Source organism: Balaenoptera musculus, chromosome 21 (assembly GCF_009873245.2).
Source record: "Balaenoptera musculus isolate JJ_BM4_2016_0621 chromosome 21, mBalMus1.pri.v3, whole genome shotgun sequence".
Lineage (NCBI taxonomy): Eukaryota > Metazoa > Chordata > Mammalia > Artiodactyla > Balaenopteridae > Balaenoptera > Balaenoptera musculus.
In genome coordinates this window covers 17,957,708-17,982,828 of record NC_045805.1, presented here as the reverse complement: position 1 = coordinate 17,982,828, position 25,121 = coordinate 17,957,708, and the positions used below count along the sequence as shown (strand labels likewise).

General features: G+C 38.8%; 1 protein-coding gene across 5 annotated transcripts in view; it reads left to right on the top strand.

The window, feature by feature from the left end:
* The window catches only part of SLC7A2 (solute carrier family 7 member 2), a 71,853-nt gene that overhangs the window by 20,552 nt on the left and 26,180 nt on the right, over positions 1-25,121 (top strand). For all 5 annotated transcript variants that reach the window (XM_036838653.1, XM_036838649.1, XM_036838650.1 and 2 more), the window contains 2 exons: positions 21,314-21,704; positions 22,182-22,337. In XM_036838653.1, coding sequence (XP_036694548.1) covers positions 21,329-21,704; positions 22,182-22,337 — 532 coding nt within the window. In that variant the 5' untranslated portion in view covers positions 21,314-21,328. The remainder of the gene's footprint in view (positions 1-21,313; positions 21,705-22,181; positions 22,338-25,121) is intronic.

Here is a 25,121-nt window from a genome sequence, read left to right as displayed (position 1 = left end):
CATTTTTCAATTTCTCTCTATAGTTCTCTCCATTTTTGCTTCATGTATTTTGAGGCTATTTTATTAGTGGATACAAATTTAAAATAATTTCTCCCTTGTCAATTGAATATATTCACATTGTGTAATGGCCCTAATAAGGCTTTTAGTCTTAATGTTTATTGTATCTTATGTTAATGTAACTACGTTGGCTTTCTTTTTTACTAGTATTTATTTGCTTGGTTTTTCTGTCTCTATTTATTATTGGCACTTGCATGGTTGTTCTTCTCTGTCTACTTTCAACACTTCCAGGTTCTTTTGATTTGATGTATCTCTGTGATAACACATATTACTGGAATTTTAAAAATCCAATCTGATACTCTTTGACTTTTAACTGTAAAATTAGTCAATCATATTTACTATAAATTCTTGGTCTTTTAGACATGTTTCTATCATCTTAATTTATGTTTTATATGTGTTTTATATTTTTTATTATTTCTTTCATTTGGGGGATTTTTATTTGTTATTCCATTTGTTTCCTCTACTTATTTAGATGATATGCACTCTATTTCTGTTCTTTTAGTGTAGACCATATGAAATTTTACCATGCATACTTTTAAAAAGTCTCCCAGATCTCTTCCCTAATAATACAAAAAGCTTAGAATTTATGATCTACAACTTACATGTAATTATTGCCTTGCATTTTAGTTCATGAATTCTCTCTTTTGCTAATTCTTTCTCTCTCTAATATGCTGTTTAACTCATATGCTGAGTTTTTAATTTCTACGATTATATTTTTATTTATGTAAGTTTTATTTAGTTCTTTCAAAAATCTGCCTTTTTATTTTGGTGGTCTCTTGTTTTGAGTCATTTTAAAAATTTAATCTTTTAATTTTTTAAACTTTTTCTGCATAGTTATTCCATACGCTTGTCTGGTATTTCCAGTATCTGAAGACTTAGGGGGGTTAAATCTGTTGGTTGTTTTCATTGACTATTAAAAGTAGTGGTTTAAACCTGCTGGCACTTTGCTCTTGGAATTCTAGTCTCCACAATTGTGAAAAAATAAATTTCTGTTGTTTGAACCACCCCCCCCCCAAAAAAAAGTAGTGGTTTATTTTATTGCATGTATTGGGAAATTTTTGATTGTGAACACATATTATGTTGAATTTAATCTGTGAGAACCCAGAAGACGTAAACAGGGTGGGTTTTCCTTTGGAAATGATTTGCATTTATATATACAAATAAGCTAGGAGACTATTTGATTAGGTGCATAAAACTGCTACTGAGCTGGGCTACTTTAACTCCCTTTGTCCTACCCAAGAGGTAGGGTGGAATGGGGAGGCCTGAGCCAGTCTCCTTAGCTATCTGTGTGCCCAGAAAAAAGTCCTTGGGCCTCAGTTTTCTCCTTTAAATCTAGAGCACTGGACTGGCAATCAGTTTCATTCTAAATCCTAATTTCTATGTACCTACAAATATTTTAAAATAAAAATAAGTGGCTTTTATAAACGGACTCTTTTTGGTGTTCCAAGACATGAATGTCAAACACATGTCTTTGGGTCCTTCATTTATATTATAATAATAAATTAACAACAGCCTCTGCCATCCACTGAGTGCCTGCTCTGTAGTGGGCCCTTCACATGCATTATCTCATTTGATCTCAAAACCACCTTATGAGAATATCTTCATTTTACCAGAGAGGAGATGAGGGCTAAGAAGTAAACACTGGTCCACCTGCCTCTAAAACCCCAAGGTCTTCCCTCTGGGTGGTTTTTAGGAGTCTGCTTTTGTCACTTAGCTATAGGATCAAATGAGTGTGGATGGTAATATTATCATTACACTTGATTCTCATTAGAATTTTTGAAGTGTTTAATTTTACATGAGGGCAAAATAATCTCAAATTTCTATTTGATGCCCAGAAGGGTGGGATCCTAGTTGTTGTTTTGTGGTTATTGCCATTGAAAAGAGGCAAATGAAAAGCATTTTGTCTGCCCCTTCTCCCTTCAATCCCTGCTTCAGGAATGAGTACAATAATTGGCTAAAGTGTTTATGCATTTAGGTACATAGTTGTGACGTTCACATCTAGTCCTGACCTTTTTTTTTCTAGTTTGTTTGTAGCAGGGAAAAATACAGAGCCACAATATGCCACTAGAAACAAGTTCTTAGCACACATGGTTAGTTGCCCTGTGCTTCCTTGGCTGTGCACAGTGATAGCACTTTAACTTTTGGAAGTGGAGAAATTACCAAAAATTATTGATTGGGGCAAGAGTCAAAGATGACTCAGAACTAGACTCTATCCCTGCACCTAGATAAAGTTGTAATCCAGCGTGGAACCATGTTTCTATGTATTTTCCCCATATTTTTGCTACAGTTGTGTTATTATCCTTTCAGCCCACCAGAGAAGTTTGCCTTGACTTTTCAAGTTGAATAATATCCTTCACTGGGTGTCCTAAATGTGCTGGGCCCTTAGTCTGCCCCATTAGAAATAACATTTTGCTTATAAGTATTCCTCTATTTGAAGAAAAAGGAAGTATTTAGAAGTCTTTTAGAAAACCAAGTAAGTAAGCTCTGGAATATGAAGCAAGAAAGTGGCCAAAAATCATAGTTGTAATTGTTAGTATTTGTTGCATTTTCTTCTGATTCCTCAATAAATTATCTTTACACTCCCAGAAAGCTGTCCTAGAAACAAGACACTACACAGATATGGGTTTGGAGAACTGTAGGCAAGTCCTGAGGGAGGCACAAGTGATAATCCAGGAGGGTTTGTTTGCCAGAGTTTTAATTCGACAATGAGCTGCTTACCTTCAAATGACCACGGTAGAATCCTGCCTTCTACACCTCTGTTCGTGGCTGGGTGCCTGTGAGCTTACGCTCAGAGTACATTAAGCAACTGGATGGTGTGAGGGCTGTAGATGATGAAACATTGTTCTGCTGCTTGCAAACAACGACCCTCCCGCAAGCGGGATTCGTTGAAACCTTCCTGTGAAAGATTCTTAAACAAACTTGGTCTTTGTTGACCAAAGATAAATGAAATAGGGAGGCCAAGTAGGAGCGTAGGCAGTTCACCGAATTTGCACAAGCTCTACTTTTTGGGGATATTCACAAAATGTTTGTCTCTTGGTGACAAGGAAATTATTTGTTTAAACCTTAGAATGTTCCCTAACGGCCGTCTGGCAGACTCAGTCTACGTACTCTAGATTTTTAAAAGTTAGACTTTTAAATACTCCGAGAAAATATGGATATAATTTCATGGACTGTATGTAACCCTAAAAGGTAATAATGTGTGGAAAGAAGAAAAGACAAATAGAGTTGGCCCTCTGTGTCCGCGGATGCGGAACCCGCAAATAGGGAACCTGTGAATACGTAGGGCTGATTATGGGGCTTGCGCATCAGTGGATCTGGGTAACCATAGCCGGTCCTGGAACCAATCCCCCGCGGATACCGAGGGACGATTGTATAATCAAAATCCTAATCAGATAGTGAATGCTCAGAGTGAGGAATGAGAAGGGCACACACCAGAAAGGTTCATTGTGGCTGTCACAGGAATTCATTTGAGGGACTCAGACTTCAAAGGTGGAAGAATAAAGTATGAATCTATTAAAAGGAGCAAAGGAATATTTGAGTTGAATCTTTATGAAATATTTAATCAGGAAAGAGAAATAAGGGGGACGTTAGAGTGGTAGCAATAGATGACTGAGGGAAGGCAGAGCTGCTCTTGTATTTAGGAGACGGGTGGCTCTCTGACCAGAAGGATAGAACACATAACTGAAAGGGAAGCTGAGGCCCAAATTGGTGAGAGAGAATGCAGCTGCTTTAAACTATCTCACAATTTCAGGCCTGGATGAATTACATCTCGCAATATTAAAATAATTTGTAGATATGAGTGTAGTGGGACCATCTGTCATCTTGGAGGTGCCCTGAAGTACAAGAAAGGGAACAGCAAGAAAGAGACAGTAACCCTTGTCTTCGAAACGGAGGCCAATGTAGATCCTGGAAACCACAGATCAGGGGGCTGGATACAGTTCACCAGCAAAATTCTAGGACTGTGTGGTGTGTGGGTTGGAGAAGAAGTGACCAGTCCTCAAAAGGCATGTGAGTTCATCAAGAACAGTTATGCCTAACAAACTCTGTACCCTCTTTGTTACATAGTTATCAGAATGGTGGAATTCAAAAGTTTAAATATAACAAGTAGCATTTCGGCAAAGCATTTAATACCATGTGTTGTGATAACCTTGGGATAAGCAGGAGAGAAATGTGGATCTCTAGTTGTTTGCACGATATACTGAGAGTGTTGATTAATGGGTCGATACCAGCTTGGAGGGACATTCTTGGTGGCATGCCATGGTACTCTGTCCTTTGCCCTGTCACGTTTTTATCATTTACTTGGATTAAGGTAGAAGTCATTCTTGTTAAATTTGCAGTGACATAAAGATAGGTAAGATGCTTAATACACTGATGGATGGATTTATGTTACACATAATCCCAAATAATATGAAACTTAAAATTCTGAATTTAGGTTTGAAAATAATCAGTGAAATAAAATAGAATCAAGAAGACCAGTCTATGTTGATGTCTTTGAGAAAAAAAAGACCTGAAGGTTTTCGTTAACTAGAAACCAAGTATGAGTCATTCATTCACGGAACAAATGTGTACTGCACTCCTCTCTATATTTCAATCACTATGAGTACACTGAGAATGCAGCAAATGAAGAAATTATAGACCTTCCTTTCCAGAAACTTAGAGTAAAGGAGGGTATTCATTTCCGAGGGTTGCCATTACAAAAGTACCACAAACTGGGTGGCTTAAAATAACAAAAATGTATCGTCTCACAGCCTTGGAAACTTAGAAGCCCAAAATGAAGGTGGCAGCAGGGCCATGCTCCTCTGAAGCGTGGAGGGAAAAATCCCTCCTTGCCCCCTCTGGCTGCTGGTGGTGGCCCTCAGTCGTAGGTGTTTCTTGGCTTGCAGCTACGTCACTGCAGTTTCTGCCTCTGTCTTCACATGGCATTCTTCCCATCTGTCTGTGTCTTCACACAGCATTTTCCTCTTCTTATAAGGACACCAGTCATATGGGATTAAGACTCACCCTAATGATCTAATCTTAATCTGGTAACACCAGCAAAGACCCTGTTTCCAAATAATGTCGCCAAATAAGGTACGAGGGTTTAGGACTTCAGCATCTCTCTCTCTTTTTTTAAATGGGTTAAGCGTAGTTCAACCCATAACAAGGAGTAAAACATGTTCATCCAGGTAGTTGAGTATGATTATGATAAAGAAAAAGTGTCGTAAAAGTACAGAGTGCTTATGGTTTCCTTTGCTGCGCAAAAGCTCTTAAGTTTAATTAGGTCCCATTCATTTATTTTTGTTTTTATTCTCATTACTCTAGGAGGTGAGTCAAAAAAGATCTTGCTGCAATTTATGTCAAAGAGTGTTCTGCCTATGTTTTCCTTTAAGAGTTTTATAGTGTCTGGCCTTACATTAAGTAAGTCAGAAAGAGAAAAACAGATACCGTATATTAACGCATGTATGTGGAATCTGAAAAAATTCGTATAGACGATCTTATTTACAAAGCAGAGATAGAGACACAGACATAGAGACAAACGTATGGATACCAAGGGGGAAAGGGGTGGGGTGGGATGAACTGGGAGATTGGGATTGACATATGTACACTATTGATACTATGTATAAAATAGATAACTAATGAGAACCTACTGTATAGCACAGGGAACTCTACTCAGTGCTCTGTGGTGACCTAAATGGGAAGGAAATCCAAAAAAGAGGGGATATATGTATACGTATAGCTGATTCACTTTGCTGTACAGCAGAAACTTACACAACATTGTAAAGCAACTATACTCCAATAAAAATTAAAAAAAAAAATACGGAGTGCTGTGAGCACAGGCAATAACGTGACCTCATTTAGCTTGGGGGAGGGTGTCAGGGAGGATTGGGAGCTCTCCAGGCGAAGAGGAGAAGGAGTAACTTTCCAGAAAGGAGCAGCAACTATGCAGAAAGCCTGGAGGCAGTAAGGGGCTCAGAGTTCTGAGGACACTAAAAGGAAGCCCCGTGTAGCACAGGGGTCTGAGGAAGAGGTAGAAGATGTGCTGAGGAGATAGCTAGGCGCCAGACCCAGAGGAGCTCTGCACGCTGTGTTGCCATGGTTTGAGGCGACTAATGAAAACAAAACAAAAAGAATAATAGAAGTATATAGAATGGAGAAGGTGATAAATTAGACTCTATACTTGCTTGACCACATGTGGAATGCTTTGACTTGTTGGGAGTGTCGTATTTTAAGTTAGTGTTTATGAGTGTTGTACTTTGAATTAATGTACTTATCTGCGTGGAGAGAAATCTTGGGATGATAGCCATTTAGAATTATTTGAATGGCAAGACTTTCTGCCTTTATTCTTAGGGCAGAATTAGGCCAATGGGTAGGAGTTACAGGAGGGCTCTGGAAAAGAAGGGTCTTCTAGCAGTGGGAGCTACACAAGTTGAGAGCAGGAGCCTTGAGAGGTATTCGCCCGTGGAGGATGGCCACCCATCCGAGATGCAAGGGCTACTGCAGTGACCGTGAAGTGAGGAGTGTTTGCCTCTAAGGTCCTCTGTGCAGGAAGCTGGGAGGCGGTGAGAGACCAGGAGCTCTGAAGACATTAAAAGGAAACTCAGTGAAGTATCCACTAGGGGTTCAAATGTGATGTTAAGATTTCTGAAACACATTTCCTTGTACTTTATAATTAAAAAATAAGAGCATTAAAAGGGCTTTAAAATTAAATATCATTGGGAGATTACTAAGTAACTGAATTCATTTAAAACATCTTTGTAATACAATGTTATATGTCAGTTATATCTCAAAGAAGACTTTGCAGAATTATTTAGATGCATTTGTCTTTCCGGACCCTCTGCTGTAATTGCAGCAATTATCCTTAACCTCACATCTTTGGTACAACTCTCTCATTCCTTTTCTGACGTTCTCTCAGCTGCCCTTACTTGACTTGTTCTATTAAACTTGTTTCTAGGGATCAATTGCCAGTCATTTCTGTTAAGCTGAATAAATCCTATTTAGAAGTGATGGTATGTAAATGTGCACATTTTGTTTTATACCGAACCAGCAATTTTACCTTCTCTGGCGGGGAGGGAGCAGGAGGGCACATAGCATAAACCAAGTGCCCATCCTACCCAAGTGCCACGGGAGCCATTCTCTTTTGGGGGGGAGGTCGGTCATATTCAAAGAGACGCTGACCAGCTGCCCAAAGTATATTTAAAAGGAATCTCCACATTCACTTGCATCTCCGGAAGGACGTCCAGCGCATACTCGATACCAGCACTTCTCAAAGTCCCCCTTTCCTCTCCTCCCCACTTCTCTCTGCCAGGTGGATTCTCTCCAGGCTGTGGATTCTTCTCTTACCCCCAGCCCTCTATTACAGAAATCAGCCTGCTGCTTGGTTCTACATCTGCTAAGCATAAGGTGGGTTTTTTTCTTCCTTGAGTCAAAGGAAGGCTCTGGAGCTGGCAGACGGGCAAGAAAGAACCTTCCTGCTGTCCCTGCAGTAGCTCAGAAGGCCTGGGAACCGAACCCTCCCTAGAGGACAAGGGGGCAACCAGAATCCGACGGGTCAATAAATCTTGTCACCTATGTGTGGACAAGAGGGCAGTATTCTAGGGGCAGTTGATGGGCAAATTGGATTACAGTATTCATGTGGAGGATAGCAAAGGATAAGGCTAGGAAGGCAGGCTGAGATCAGATGACAGAGGGGTGGTTTTGAAACGCAGGCTGGATTGTTCGAGTTGGAGAAGTTGGCAGGAGGCCGATTAGATAGGATAGATTAGGTATGATAGGTTTGAAGCGTTAACATTTAGCTCATTCTGCATATTTCATAATTCTCTGTTACTTAGGAGTGTGCGGATACTTATAAACCTTTCCAAGCATATTTTAAAATTACGGACACTAAGCCCTGATTGGCCAAAATCATTCATCTACAAGTCTCTGCATGGCATGGTTTCATTTAAAGTCAGGGTTGGGAAATAACAGTGCTGGTTTCCTGGATAGAGCTGGAATCAGAGCCCCACAGGAGATATTTCTCTCTCTGCATCTTGGTGCTGAGTACTCTGAAGATCAGATGAAACGGCTCTTTGCTTTGCAAAGAAGCAGCAGGAGTGTGCCTTCTTCTTATTTTAATACTTCGGGTACACCATTGCCAGATTGTACTACAGAGCCATTAGAGAGGTTTCAGAGGTGAGAAGGCCAAGTTACAGTTTTATTTTTGAGTAACAAAAAGATTAAAGGTGAATGTTTTAGATGAGTGCTAGGGATGTGATGTACAACATGATTAATATCTGAAAGTTGCTGAGAGTAAATCCTAAGAGTTCGCGTCACAAGGAGAACATATTTTTTTTCTTTTTCTTTAAAGGAAAAACAAAATTTGAGAAACTGGATGAGTAGTAGTTATATGTGTATACATATTTTGAATTTCTGCTTAAATAGCAGCAGGTTTTACAATGCTTTATACTTTTTGTTTTTATAAATCCTATTCCTTTTAGAGCCCATTCTTCACACATTATTTAAATACTTTGTTTGTTTAGAAAACTCCTATTAATCATTGATTACCAAATAGAGTTTTTAGAAGATTATGAAATAGTAGGAATATTAAATTATATAGTAATTTAAGTTATTGCTATTCAAAATTAAAAATCAAGATAGATATTTCCAGGAACTTCTGATTAAGAATTGGCAAATTAATATGATTATTTTAAGGATTGGTTACTGTTTATTAGGGAAATAACTTTAGTTGTTATAGATATTTATATAAAATTCAGTATATTTTTCCAAGAAATTTTTTTTTGTTTTTAAAATATTTTTATTGAAGTGTAGTTGATTTACAATGTTGTGTTAGTTTCAGGTGTACAGCAAAGTGATTCAGTTATATGTATATTCTTTTTCAGATTCTTTTCCATTATAGGTTATTATAAGATATTGAATATAGTTCCGTGTGCTATATAGTAGGTCCTTGTTTATCTGTTTTACATATAGTAGTGTGTATCTGTTAATCTCAAACTCCTAATTTATCCCTCCCACCCACCAAAAGGGTTTTTTCAAATAAAGTAAGAGAAGAAAAATTGAAGTTTTAAATAACTGATTTTAAGAAATGGCTGATTGTATAAATTGTCAATTTCAAAATGAATATTAAAGATTTTGGATACTGCTTCTTTATTAGAAAAATTCAATATTGATTTTCATATTTGTATTCTTTGTTCTAAGGACCCCTTAAGCGGTATTCAGCCTTTTTTAAAAAAAATAAATTCTGGAATGGAAGGATGGATAAGGAATCAGATCAGTCATGGCTTCCCCAGGAAGACTCCCCTGCTGACACCCCCCAGCCCCCTGAACAGGGCACACTCCCTTCTGTGTGTTCTGGTAGTGCCCTGGACTTGCCTTACCCACAAGCGCACTATGTGATAACGGTCTGTTGTATTTGTCTTTCTCCCTCTGCCTGTATGTCCCCTGCCCCCTGGAATATTGTTTAGAAATTGCCTTTAGACCATTTCCCTTTTTTTTTTTTTAATTTCTAAGACTTGATATTTTTAGAGAAATTGACAGTCATTAAGCAACTGATCAGTTGAGTTCAGTCTATGCCATAATATAAAAATAGAAAAATCTGGTGAAAACTTAAGTTGGAGAAGTTGTTTGTAGTTACTACATATTAATAAGCAGAATATAAATGTGACAAGACCATCAGTCTTCAGTTTTAAGGACCTCGCCATTTCAAGTTATTTTAATTTTTAAAATTCTTCTTAGTTTGCATATTCTAAACTTGAATTTAGAGGCTCTGAATCATGACGATGATTTAATTACTGTTTTAATTACTTTCTCTGAGCACATAATAGAAAAGTTTCATTCAGATTTATTGGAAGCCAACATGAATTTCCAAACCTCTCAGCCAATAACAGTGTTTCAACAATCTGCCAAGATGCTAAGGATAAAAATCTCTGGTGATATATTGTTTCTGTATTTTAAGAAGTACCAAATCAGAACATGCTTCTCAAAATTGAAAATATAGTCTCAAAAATGACTATTTTTCAAGAAATGACTTTACAGCAAAACCATAAACCATAAGTATACTCGACATGGTATCCATCTAAATTTCTTGAACATGAATTAAAAACGAATGTGAATTCTGGTTGAATTCCTTTTCTGCCACAGTTTGATGGAAGGAATTTTGCCTAGCATTGAAACAAAAGTGGCTGCATTCTAACAACTAAATTAGGTAGCCTTTTGAGGAGGGTGTGGGGTAAGTGAATTAAGAGGGATACTTTGGCTCTGGAAAGAGAATGATTAGAAGACATCAGAGTGTTCTAAGGGACTCCTCAGTTTTTGCCTTCAGACAAAAAGAGCTTTCTTGTACTTTAACACACCTCCTAGTCCATGAATGTACTGCTAGCATCTTTAATCTGAAATTCAGCTACTAATCCAGAAATAAGTAAAAATAAACTTCTTGAGCAGTGGCTCTTTGTTGACAGGAGCATGGGTTCGTCCAGGTCATCTGGATTTCCTTGGCATCCTTGAGTTGATTCTAATTTGTGTGGACAGTGGATTAAAATTGGAATTAAGGATAGTGAGTATTTATTTGTTTGTTTTTAAAACAGTTCTGTCAGTCTTATTAAACAGTTTTTTGAGAAGTGATACGGAATGAGTCACCTTCCTGTAAAGATGGGCAGCTTGAATGCCTGGTACCGTAGCAGACAGCCACCATCAAATTCAGTAGCGTTTAGGAGGATCGCTGAATTGTGGCAAGATTTGATCAACAATCATCAAAGATATACAGATTTAAACGTCAGTAATCTAGAGAGCCCATTCATCTAGAATACCTTGTTTTGTGAAAACGTCATGCCAAAAACTCCTGTGTTTAGTTTTCTGACAGATCAAAGAGATTGACATGGAAATTTTAACTATGTTGTAGAAGCATATATTTAAAGTTACTATCTGTTTATTTGTTTGTGTTTAGAATGGGAGTGCAAGTTTTAAATGGTGAAAACAAAAACAAAACTGTGCTTGTATAAAGTTAGACTGAAGTCATGCTGACATTATTTCTTCATCCCTTCTTATTGTTATCTATAAAATACATGCCTTATAAGGTTTGGATTTTTGGAGCTTGCAGACAGAATAAGAGCTCAACAGTCGATCACCTAGCCTACAAACTTGTCTGGCCCATCCCGCACTGTTCTCCTTCTTGACTCTTAAGGTGGAGATGCCATTTCTCCTTCTACCTAATTTCAGCTCTTCAACCCAGCACTGATCTCAGTCTTCCACATCTCAAGAACCTTGCTTTATCCATTCTCCCTTTTGGATTTTCAACCTCTCTATCTCTCTTGGCACTTTCCCATTGGTATCTAAACAGATTAAGTTTCTTCTGTATAAAACACTCTTCCTTGATTCCATGGACCCCTCAGGGCATTGGCTTGAAAAAGGCACCTGAACGTATTGCTTTCATTTCCTCACTGCCCATAATTTTGCAGCCCCTGCAACCTGGCTTACACCCCACCGCCCACAGAAACCTCACCTGTCAAGGTCACCAAAGGCTTCTTTGCCACAACATTCCAAGGTCAAACATTTTCCTTTCATTTCGAACACCATCTGACACTGATGACCACTCCTTCTTTCTTGAAAGCTCACTCCTTTTTTGGGTCAGAACTTTTCCTGGTTCCTTCTATCACTCCTGCCTCTCCTTTCCAGCTCCTCTATGGGCGGTGGTAGTGGTTCTTCTTCTCCTTCTCCTTCTCCTTCTCCTTCTCCTTCCCCTTCCCTTTCCCCTCCCCTCCCCCTCCCCCTCCCCCTCCTCCTTCTCCTTCTCCTCCTCTTCTCCTCCTTCTCCTTCTTCCTCTTCCTCTTCCTCTTCTTCTTCCCCTCCTCCTCCTCTCCTCCTTCACCTCCTTCCCTCCTCCCCTTCCCTCCATCCCCCTCCCCCTCCCCTGCCCCCTCCCACTCCTCCTCCTCCTTCCCATTCCTTAAATGTGTGCATCTTTGGTATTTCCTTTCCTTCCTTTCTCCTGTACAGTCTCTCCCTGGGTGATACTGTCTATTTAACTATCATCTCTATGCTGATCATTCTCAGATCTCCTGTCTTCTGTGCTCTCCTGAGCTTTGCTGAAACAACATGGCAATTCCACACATTCCTTAAAATCAGAGTGGTCAGAAAGAACCTCCTTCTTGCTAATTCCTCGTATAAATGAAAGGCACACAAACCATCCAGCAGCTCTGGGTCCTAGATCCACACAGTCACCAACTCCTATATCCTCCACCTCCTAAAGGGCACTGTAGCCCATCCATTTCTCTTCACCCCACTGCCTTTACCCTAGTAAAGGGTAAAGGTCACACTCCCTCGTGCCTAGATTATCCCAGTAGCCGGTTTACCCTTCCCATTAATTCCAGTCTTGATCTTTCTCATCCCTTCCGTATAACACAATCAGAACAATAATTGTCAAGTTGTGTATCTGGTTTAAAGTCCTTCAGTGATTCCCCACTGCCCTCAGGGTCAAGTCCAAGCTCCCTGCATGGCCTGCGGACCCCTCCACTTACCGCTACTTCCCTCTGGCTTCTCCCCCAGCCCCTGAGCTCTGTGTGTATGAAACTACTTTCTGTGCCTCTGCTCAGAGCACTCATCACCCCCCCACTCCCCCCAGCCTCCTTCCCGTTGCACCTTCAGATGGCTAAATCCAACTCATCCTTTCACAGGTCTCAGACTAGACATAGCTCTCTCTAGGAAAGTTCCTCTGACCACCTGAACCCCAGTCAGAGTCTGAGTGAGGAGCCCCTCCTGTTGAAACAAGAGGGAAGGGGGCAGGGCACAACGTTTAAAAGAATGACATAGCCCTTGAGGATGTGACATAAATGGGTTAGAACCAACTAGGTCCAAGATGACAGAAGATTTGACTTCCAGTGGACCTTGAGCATCATTATATGCTCGTTGTAATACACTAGCCAAATGACACACCCACCAGCGCCATGACAGTTCCAAGGCCAACCAGAAAAGGGCAAAATGTGGGCGGTGGCCCAATTCCTGGAAATCCCCTCCCTTTTCACAAAATAGTTGGAATAATCTCCCACTCATTAGCCTATGAAATTACCCAGTCCATAAAAACTAACCGCCCATATTTCAGGCTCTCTTGCCTTCTGAGATGAAAATGGCCCACACTCTGTCTGTGGAGTGTGTTTCTCCCAAGGCCGTTCTCGCCTTTTGAGACAGACCGCATTCTCTCCATGGAATGTGTATCTCTCTAAATAAATCCACTTCTTATCTACCACTTTGTCTCTCACTGAATTCTTTCTGCGATGAGACATCAAGAACCCGAGCTTCAGTAAGTCCTAAGATGAGGTGTGTGATCTCAATTAAAAGACCATGGGTTCAAGTCTCAATCTGAATTCTAGCTGGGTCCAAGTCCCAATCTGAGTTGTGCGGTTTCACTGTGGGCCCCTCTGGCCTTCCCTTGTGCAGAAGCATTTGCTTCATGGTATTGAACTGGCCGCTGTCTGCGCTGGCCACTCCACTGTAAGTGCCGTGAGGGGAGAAATTTTGGCAGCGTGTTCATGGCTGTTTCAGTGTCTAGTGGTGTGCACTGAAGTATTTGTGGAACTAATAAAAGGGTGGAAAGTGCTTTTAGGAAATCTGCAATTTTTAACAAAAAATAACCCACTAACATTAAGGTCTTAAGGCAGGGGTGTTGAGAAACTTCTCTTCTCTGACTCAGGAAACTCTTAAAAACCCTCTCGAGTATGATAAAATATCTCCAGTACTTCCTTCATTCTCCCTCCCTTCATTAGGTGAATAATGGCTCTGCTACTGGTTTACTACTATAATTCATTGGTGAACAAAATGTTTGAAACATCTTTAGTAAGCGCGATAGAGCCCTTGTTTGCTATTTCTGGGACTTTGACAAGGTAGAGGATGTTCCTGGCTCAGTAGTGGACATTGGAGAAATAGTGGTACCAGGAACCCAGGTTGGATGTATGTCTAAGAATAGATTTTCTCTGCCCTATATAAAGTTACATTTTTCAGGTAGAGGGTATATATGTCTGTGCGTGTGCATAAAGGACAGACCTAATGCATATTAAACTCTATGAATACCTTATTGGAGAAATATCTAAACAAATTCAAGTTATTCCATCAGGACACCTGCTCTAGGAAAGAAGAGGAATTATCAGGAAACCCACCAGACATGGCAGGAAGTAGCAGAAGATTTGAAGGGTTGAAATCAGGAGTAAGGTTGCTGGAGCCAGCTCTACTGATACCACCTTGACCTTCATCAGTTGCCTCTGGTTTCAGGGAACAGAGATCACTCAAAATAGAGTAAGTGAACAGGAAGTTTGTTGAATGGATACAGAGGGCTCACACACTCAACATCAGGAAGGACAGGAGGGCCTGACCCATTCAATGGTGTCATTCAGATTTTCAAGACTATTGAATGAGTGTACCCGGCCTTTGGATATTTAACCCAGAGTCAGGTGTCTGGTCCGGTTACCTGTGGCTTGAGGGACGGAAGGACAGTGCTGTGAGGAGAGCAGATTCTCTTCCAAGGAGGTGTGGGCAGGTGGGCGATGACTAGGCTGTCTGGCGAGATGGCAGCTCAACCTAGTGGCTGTGGATAAAGGATCCAAAGTCACGCCTGCTGGGTTCACCCCTGGCTCCACGTCTACCTGTGATATTGGCTGACCTCTGTCTGCCTCAGTTTCCTCATTGATACTATGACAGTCCTGATCTTATAGGGATATTGTGAAGGTTCATAAAAGAATAAATTAAAGGGGCTTAGTAAGCACACCGTAAGTGCTCAACAAACATTAGCCATCTTTATTAGCCTAGCACTTCCTAGGGTAGTGATGGGTGTGAAATACCTTTGCAAAGGGTATCTCTTGATGTTTGAAATGGCATGTAAAGGGTGACTGGGCTTAGCCAAGGACACTTCCTTCAGTGGCTGCTTGGGGAATGGTAACAGGTGGTACCCTCTGGCATTTGGAGTGATTTATTAGCCTAGCGGAGATTGCTCAGCCTAAATGGGAATGGGCGTCTGCCCGGGGCTGAAGCGAGCCACCAAGATCCTTGACTGTGAGTGGGTCGCTGATGGGGCAGATACTCTGATTACCCAGGTGCTGGGGGCTCTGTTTCTTCTTTTCTTTTTTCTTTTTCTTTTTTTTTTTAACTTCCTCTCTTCTCCAACCCTAAAACAAAAGTTGGACACTTAATTTTTTTAATTGCTCTGCAGCTATTTGAATGAGACAGCTAGGTATGCCTTATTCCTGTAATTTGGACTTTAATAAAGCTAAATGGATTGACGTGTTTTGAAGCACCAGCTGCCTGTACAAACTAGAATTCTCCATCGGCTGTTTGCTTCAGATGTCCTTAGAAAGATGCTTGTCTGTGTCTGGATTCTGTGTCAGAAATCTCGAAATAGTTTAACTTCCTGGTAGTACCGATTTGATATAAAAGGGGAGAAAACATAAATGTTATTGCCACAATGATTGTGACTTTATAGTGGTCTCAGTTGTGTGCTTCAGTTTTACTTATTTCTGCATTTGTGTTCGCCTATCTGGGGAAAACTTTGGAGGATGATACTGTTCATAAATTTTGCTTTGGTGAAAAGATAAGTTTTGGACCAAATATAAGGGAAATGTATGTGAAAGGGTATTTTGTTTTCCAGAAAAATAAAGGTTTTAGGTTTGAATGCAAAAGTTTGTTGTTGTTGTTTGTTTTTGTTTTTTACCTACCAAAGTGAACAGTTACCATTTCTGATTATCTTTTATCCTGCATTGTACTTCTGGTGTATTTTATGAGAAATTAATCTCTTAAAAGTAAGAGGAATGAGGGACTTCCCTGGTGGTCCAGTGGTTGAGAGTCTGCCTTGCAGTGCAGGGGATGAGGGTTCGATCCCTGGTCGGGGAACTAAGATCCCACATGCCGCGGGGCAACTAAGCCCGCGTGCCACAACGAAAGATCCCACATGCCACAATGAAGATCCCGCATACCGCAACTAAGACCTGACGCAGCCAAATAAATAAATAGATAGAATTTAAAAAAAAAAAAAAAAAAAAAAAGTAAGAGGAATGAAAGAAAGATCAATAATTCCATGGTATTATGTCCATATCTTTTTTTCCCCTTTCACTAAATTATTTAGCCTACAGTAAAATTTGAAAATATTTTCTGAACTTTAAAGTTATAGAAATGTCATTGCAGCTCTATTTACAATAGCCAGGACATGGAAGCAACCTAAGTGTCCATCGACAGATGAATGGATAAAGAAGATGTGGCACATATATACAATGGAATATTACTCAGCCATAAAAAGAAACGAAGTTGATTTATTTGTAGTGAGGTGGATGGACCTAGAGTCTGTCATACAGAGTGAAGTAAGTCAGAAAGAGAAAAACAAATACCATATGCTGACACATATATATGGAATCTAAAAAAAATGGTTCTGAAGAACCTAGGGGCAGGACAGGAATAAAGACGCAGACGTAGAGAATGGACTTGAGGACATGGGGAGGGGGAAGGGTAAGCTGGGACGAAGTGAGAGAGTGGCATGGACATATATACACTACCAAATGTAAAACAGATAGCTAATGGGAAGCAGCCGCATAGCACAGGGAGATCAGCTCCGTGCTTTGTGACCACCTAGAGGGGTGGGATAGGGAGGGTGGGAGGGAGGGAGACGCAAGAGGGAGGAGATATGGGGATATATGTTTATGTATAACTGGTTCACTTTGTTATACGGCAGCAACTAACACACCCTTGTAAAGCAATTATACTCCAATAAAGATGTTAAAAAACAAAAAAGTTATAGAAATGTAATTGATGTTGAGTTTGGACATTGCAAACCCCAAAGCTCTAGTTCAGAGAAAACACACACACACAATGGGGCAAAGTTCCCAGGCTTACATGGTTTAATTCCTTTTTCCCTATCAGGCCCAAAACAGAAAGTGCAAATATCTCACCATGAAACCAGCAATCACGTGAGGAAGGAAAGTTGGTTAGGGTTCGGAGGAGCTCATTCGGTGAGGATTTGTTGGAATGCCTGCCCCCACAGCTCCTCTCTCCCGTAAGATTTGTTGTCAGGGCCTGTGATACTGATACCGAGGATTAAGTTTGAAATTTCAGCCTTTATGTAGGGGAGGAGCTGCATTTCTGTGCAGCTAAATGCTACGTCAAACTTTCAAACCGAAATGAAAATCCAGGATCAACTTTTGACTGTAATTAGCAGATTTTGCAAGATTTCTGTGGTTAGTGGAAAAGAGGTCTGCTCTATAGTGTTGTCATATCATCAGGCCTAGGGATTTATTTGACCTAAAACTCTGCATGGTCAAGTTTACAACCTGGATTGAAGACGTTTGAGAAGGGGATAATTCCAAGTTGCCGAGGAGGGAATTTAGCTTTCTGGCAAGAATTAATAAGGGCTCCATCGGGGAGTTAGATGTCTTGAAACTGTTATACTTAGGGTTGGGGATGGGGGAAGGGACTCAGGAAGATCTGACTATCACCAGACTCATTAAATCCACTCACAGACTTTACTGCTGCCTGAGCTGTTGCAGATCCCTCCGAGGCTCTCTGTTGGCGAATTACATTTTCAGATCTAAGCTAGTGTGTGCATATTTTACGCCTCAGTAGAGAGGCCACTGTCTTAGCAATTAGTAAAATAACTGTTTATTGAAAAAAGATACGAATCTGTTTCTAGTATCACCAGAATCATTTGTGACTTCATAGGAATGTTGATTAGAGTTTTATATTTTAAGGTTCAGGTCATGGGTATGAGTGTTGCATGGGCCTCTTCCCAAAGTCTAACATCATTGTCCTTTACTTACATTTATGTAGGGTTCATACTCAGTACCAATCCTTGGTCATGGTGGAAACAGCTGACAGTGGGTATGATGGTTTGGATCATTGTCTGCTCTTGGAAAAACAGTCTCTGTCCTCCAGACCAAATAGAATCACCTTCAAAATCCTTGCATATTTTCACTGCATAGTCGTTTGCTGATGAGACAGCACACCAGAGCCCAGCCAGGGACAGTAAATGCAGACATGTGTCAAAGAATAAGTATGAGTGGATTTTTTTCAGCAATGAAAGAACCTTCTAGAAATGAGAGTAAGGTTGTCATAACCATTTACATAAGGAACATATCTTTTTAAATGCTTTAAAGGAACAGTTACTAAATTTTAAAAAAGTAAATATCAAATTATATTACATTAGACACAAATATCTTATTTTTTCTCATTCTCCTGTTGCTACTCTACTTCCATGTATCAGTGTATCTCCACAAAAACATATTTAACAAAAGCACGGGATTCTTTTCTCTTTATTGACTATATGATACACCTGCTAGGATTTAATAAATGTTTATTTAACAACGATTCATTAAATTGACCCAGTATGTTTTTACATTGCTTTTTCCCATCTCGTTATATTTCTGCAAAGTCGGTTCTGTATCATAGCTTTTGCAATCAGTATTTTATCAGTTGTGCGTAGTTAAGACTGTTTGCCAAGGACATTGCCTAACCTGTCAATTCAGAGAAGAGTTTCTGACGTCTGCATTTCTGTTACTCAAAAGCAAATGAATGCTTGACAAGTGACAGCTTTGTCTTATTTGCTCAGGGCAACGCAGAAAAACGGAACATGAAATACTTTCCATTTTTAATTGGAAACAGGCAGTAGCAATCAGATCTTCTCTGATTAAAGCTGTATGTTTCTGTAAACAGTTCTGCTTCCCATGTAATCTGGAGTGAATTAAATTCACTTTTCTATTGACAAGATGAGGGCCACTCATTTATCCATTTTGGGTAATTGTTACTAATAAAACTTTTCACTATTTTTAGCATTTCAAAGAAGGTTGTTTATCGGTTGGCTTGCTTATTCTTTTTTATTTTTATGCTATCTTGTGTTTGTGTGGGGGGGTTAGAAGTTTCAAAAACAACATGGTGACCATATTACCAAAAAAAGGGTTAAAAGAATAAATAAAAGCTCACCCACAGTCGTATCACTCTCCTTTCTTCTTAGTTTTCCTTGCTTCCTTCCAGATTCCTTTGCAATAGTTGTAGAATTTGTCTTTTATTCATAACATGTGAGGTTAATCAATCACTTTATCAAGTGTTTCATTTAATTAATGACTAACAGGTGTGCCTCATTCTGTATATCAGTTGTTTCCTAAAGTTGTGTATGACATGTCCCATTTTCCTGTGATCTTAAATCATTACTAAAATTCAGTGGGTCTTCATTTCTTAGCATTTTTCAGTTGGCAGTTCTTGATCTTTGCACATCTCTGTTGTATAAAAATGCTTAAATATTATTGAAGGTCAGTATTTATAAATCCCTTCAATTGCCATCCTCCCACCTCAGTTGGCCTTTGTATAACTCCAACTTTTCACTTGGTTCTTTTTTAAGCAAAACACTTCTCTCCCTTATCTTCTAGATGTGTTATATGAAAAATAGCTATTTAAGGGCTAGGTAAGGGTAGAAATTGATACACATTTGATTTATGGAAGTTTGATAGATTTTGACTTTGGAAGCGCAAGTATGGGCAAAATGGGAGATGTCATCTGTTTTTGCAAATTTTTCAACAAGTATTTGTGAAGTGCCATGCTTGGCACTGTGCCAGGTGGTGTGGAAGATACTGATGTATAAAACTTTATTTTATTATCAAGGAACTTTTCACTCATTTTCATTTTTCTTTAGGATTTTTCTCTAGATTCTTTGAATCAGCTGCTTTCAACATCAAGGACTTGCATTTATATTGATGTGTGAATAATGTTGAGTGAGTTAGCTTTATATACTAGGGTTAACATGACACTGGATTATTCATATCCCAGAAATGTTTTTCTCTTATGAGCAACAAGTCATTGAGATTCAGTATAGAAAATTTATTATACTACTATTTTTAAATTAAGTTTTAATAATAGTTTTCTTTCATAGAGATTAAGGTTGAGAAATATTCAAGGATTTATTTCATAGGATAGAAAGCTCTAAGTTCTTCAGAGAAGATGTCAAGCTGTGATCTCATGAGTTTAAGTTATTGATAATGCGTATAACAAGATTGAAGGGATAACATTCAGCCTCTGTAGATCATTGTGCAATCAGGGTAAACATGATTCTGAACTTCTAAAAGTTAAATACATTTAACTTTATTGACTGAGAAGCTGCATGTACTATTATATTCCCTATTCCTCAGTTATTTCTTAGTCTTCTGAGTTATATGTCTCCATAGACAAGGCCATATAGTGCCTTTTAATTTTTATATTTCTTTTGTATATAAGTTGTACATAGTCATTGGAGGTAAATTTAGAAACATATTAGCTATATAATATATATTGTACACTACCAATATTACTGTTAATATTTTGGTATATTTTGCTTCAGACGTTTTACTGTAATACGTGTATTTTTTTCCTTACTAAGTCCATGTTTTATAACCTGACCATTTTTTTTTTTCCGTGTTAGGTTGTTTGGGCCTGTAAGGTATGGGGAGTGAGACCTTCTGTCTACCTTATTCATTCCATTTAAAAAAGAACATATCATACTTGGCATGGACTTTGACTTTATTTATTTAGAAATTGCAAGTAAATATGAATAAGCATGTGTGTTTTATTACAAATTCATACTTAAAGCATAAGTGAATAGCAGTTTTATTTAGAAAACTCTAAGCATGTTTTGGGGGGAATTTTTTTAATTCTAAAAGGTTCAAGTGGCTCCACATTAAAATGAAACAGAATGAAATGAAAGCAGAGCTCACACATGTTTGATAAAGCTGTAGACCACATAATGATGGCGTTTTTACCTGCTTTTAGGCAATACCTAGAACGTAAGTCTGGTAAAGCTGGAGGCCATACCAGCGTTCCACACCATTCTAGACATAATCTTGGCACAATCCCTGGCGTGTAATAAGGCCTAAAAAAATATGAGTTCAAGGAATGATTGAAGAAAAGAGACAGAGAACCAGAAAGATGAGGTGATTTACCCCTTTGCTTGAAGCAACGACAAATAAGCCATCTCTTGGAATATATGTCTATCGGCATATCCTTAAAAATTGCAACAACAAACAAAACTGGCAAATCTTTTTAATCGCCCAAGGCTCCTATTCCTTTTCTCCCCAAATAAGTCATTTGTGGCAGATCCTTCTAAAAGGCCACGTCAGAGTGAGCTCTGAGAAAATCACAGCTTTGGCTCATTCAACCCTCCTTCTGATTGCTCCGGGCCGCACCTCCAGCAAGGAGTAAAAGCAATGAGGTGCCACAGCTGTGCGGAGAAGCTGGGCGGGTAACTGGACGGATGACGGTTCCAGATCAGCTTTTAACCCCCTCCCTACTCTCCTTCAGGTTGCCATCTTCAGAATGATTCCCTGCAGAGCAGCGCTGTCTTTTGCGCGATGTCTGATCCGGAGAAAAATCGTCACTCTGGACAGTCTAGAAGATACCAAACTGTGCCGCTGCTTATCCACCATGGACCTCATTGCCCTGGGCGTTGGAAGCACTCTGGGTGCCGGGGTTTATGTCCTCGCTGGCGAGGTTGCCAAAGCGGATTCTGGCCCCAGCATCGTGGTCTCCTTCCTCATCGCTGCGCTGGCTTCCGTGATGGCAGGCCTCTGCTATGCTGAATTTGGGGCCCGAGTTCCCAAGACTGGGTCTGCCTATTTGTACACTTACGTTACTGTCGGAGAACTGTGGGCCTTCATCACTGGCTGGAATCTCATTTTATCTTACGTGATAGGTATGTTTCCAAAAAATCAACCTGATTGGGTAAAATGGTAGAAATGGCACCTCTGAGTCAGCGGCCTTAGGGTTCCGTGGTAGGTCTGCATTAATTAGCGACTAGGTGATCAGAGTATCTATTGATCCCTGCGTGTCTCATTTTTCTCATCTCTAAATAAAGTGTCTCCTTCTAATTGCAGAATTCGGTGATTCTGCTTCATCTCTGAATATGCCATCTCTTAGTGGGTTTGACAACCTTTCTTAAAAAACGATAGTTCTTTAATGCAAATAAAATTACCTGATTCCACAGTTATGGACTTGAGCATTTGATTGCTATTGTATAATTATAAAGTTATCAAGATAATTGTATATGTGATTAAAATGTTCAATTCTGTCTGAACTAACCCATGTTTATCCTAGAATAGAGTAGCAAAAGATGTTATGTTAATTTTCTCCCACTGACTTTGTATTCACTGAACGTTCTATGTTTTGGAAGGAACATCAAGTGTTGCAAGGGCTTGGAGTGGCACCTTTGATGAACTTCTTAGCAAACAGATTGGTCAGTTTTTCAGGACATACTTCAAAATGAATTATACTGGCCTTGCAGAGTATCCTGACTTTTTTGCTGTGTGCCTTATATTACTTCTAGCAGGTAAGAAAACCAATTACACTTCTCCCTGACATGAGCCGGACTAGTTGTCCCAGGAAAATAGGTTACCACTGAATTTGGGACCTGAGTTCCAAGGCTAGGCAGCATATTTACACACATAAGTTACTATTGGACATCTGTGGGCTTTGTGACTAGCTAGAATCACATTTTATCTTCTGTGATAAGTATGTTTCAAAAATAAATCTAAATTACATGGAACGGTAGAAATAGTACTTCTGAGTCAGTGATACCTGGAATGCACTAAATAATCAGATAAGGTACATAAATTTTATAATACTAATTGGAGATTTGCAGGAATGGCAACAGAGCTTCAATAAGGAAGGATATAAAATTTTTGACATTATTTCATCTTGTTAGTTACAACTAAGGATATTTGCAAGCATACTGTTTCTAGAAGAAATTCTGTCTTTCTATTTATGCCTATATAACGTAGACATCTGGTTGAAAAGGGAGCATATTCAAACCACCCGTGATTTTTTTTAATGTAGACATTATGGAGACAAACATACTTGATACTGGAATTTTCCTGTTTTCATCAGTTGTGTAGCATAACAGTTTAGAAAGGCATAGGAATTAGAGTGACCAGGTTTTCAGTTCTACTCTGCCACTTCCTATCTTTAGAACACTGAGTGACTTAATCTTTCCATGACTCAGTCTGTTCATCCATAAAATGAGGACTTCAGTGTTTATCTTGTGCAGGCTTTTTGCTTGATGCATAGTAAGCACTTAGATGGCAGGCAGTTTTATTTTGTAGGCGTAGCTCATCCCTGCTGTCCCCTGATATTTGTTTTAATTATTTGAGCATTTTCAATTTTGATTGTCATCCTACCTGGCACTCCTGCTTAGATCCATCAAGGATTGCACTAAGAATAAAGTCCATGTTTGTTCCCATTTCCTGCTTGATAGACCCTTGCTTTCCTGTCCAATCTTATCACTAGCTACTTTCTCCCTATCTTTCTATAATTTTTCCTTATAAAATTACATAATTAAAAAAATAACTTTACCCTTTAAAATGTTAGCCACTAATTTAATGTTTTAGGTAGGGATATGGTTAGGGACATGAACAAAATTTATAGGTCCAAGTTATTTGGCATTTTCCTTCTAATGTCAAGAAAAATTGCATGAATTGTTTTTCAACAGGTGATAGGTTTTATTTGTTTTGGTTTCTCAAACACCTAGCTAACATTAAATTAGTTACATCACATTTTATTTAAGGATGGTTTCAGTGACCTTAAATATTCAGCTTTAATCTCTAAACGATGAGAAGCATGTAGTTATGACACAGTTTCAGTCATTAAATTCCATGGCAAGACTCAGGCCTTGGCCTGCATCTTATGTCCCGTGTTCATCAACCATCATGTCTTTTCTTTCAGGACAGGCTAAGATTACATGATAACTTTGTTCTTAGAAACTTCAAAGACCAAAACCTCCTGCTGTTATCTCTATTCATATTGTAATGCCAAATGTCTTGTCAACTGAGGCTGTTGTTTTATTAAAGATACAAGGGAAGTGTATGCAGCATTTAGATGAGAAGGCTAATTTACTGGTGGGAGTTGGGGATCTCAGAATGGAGAGTGCACTTGGGGTATTGGGAAACTTTTATAAAACTTGGCAGTGGCTTTGTTATTTTCCCAAATGTATAGTAGTATAGTGTATATTTCCAAGGTGTAGAGTTGTGTAGTGTTTCCTAATCTGACAGATAGTTACAGAGTCAGTAATTGTACTGACAGAGTCAATAACTGTACTGACCATATAGTTTTCCTTTATGTTAATATAGTTGTATTCTCATATAATTCTGGGAATTATACAGGTAGGAGAATGAAATTCAGCTTTTCTCATCTCTACTTGGATAATTTTGCTTATTTGATCATGGGTGGTACAGATACGGGGAAGAAGCAAGTATGTACGTGATATAAGCCTTTCATCACAGTTATTTCCCCGACAGTAAAAAGTAAACTTTCTTTGATCCATAATTCATATCTTATACAAGATGTATTAAAGATATAGATATGATAGATATAATCATGAAAGTACTGGAAGGAAACAAAGGTGAATGTTTTGGGGTTAATATTAGGGAAATTAGTTTCTAGAGGTAGAAACTAAAGAGGAAAAATTTATATTCTAAAACTCTCTTACATGTTTAATCAACACTAAGATTAAAAGTACATGATAAATTGGGGAAAACATGCTATATACATATACAGTGAGAGAGCTTATAGCATTAGTGTATAAATAAGTCTTATAAATCAATATGAATAAGAATAGCCTAATGGGAAAAAATGGACAATTTAAATTGGGCCAAACTTTCTGGAGACTGTTTTGATGGTATGAACCAAAAGTCTTATATAAAGTGTATACCGTTGATATGGTATTACCTTATAGAAAATTATTGTAAAGAAATAATTAGAAAGTGTAAAAAGATATTTATAAAAGGATGATTAGGTCAGTACTGTTTATAGTTGTAAGAAGCTAACAGTAACCTGATTGTCTGTAAATATAGGAGTAAAATGTAGTGTCTCCACACAGTAGAAGAGTATGTGACTGTTAAAAATGAGGTTATATGTTTGTTGACACGTAAATGTGTGCCTGTGTGTCTTTGTGTGTGTGTGTGTGCAAAATTCTGGAAAGGAAATTACACTTGATCTTTATTTCCTTTCTTTTTTTTTCTTTTCTGTATCTCCAAGTTACCTGAATAGGAAATTGATTGCATTTACAATCCGAATATAAAAATAAAGCTATTAAAATGAATATGGATTTAACAAAATA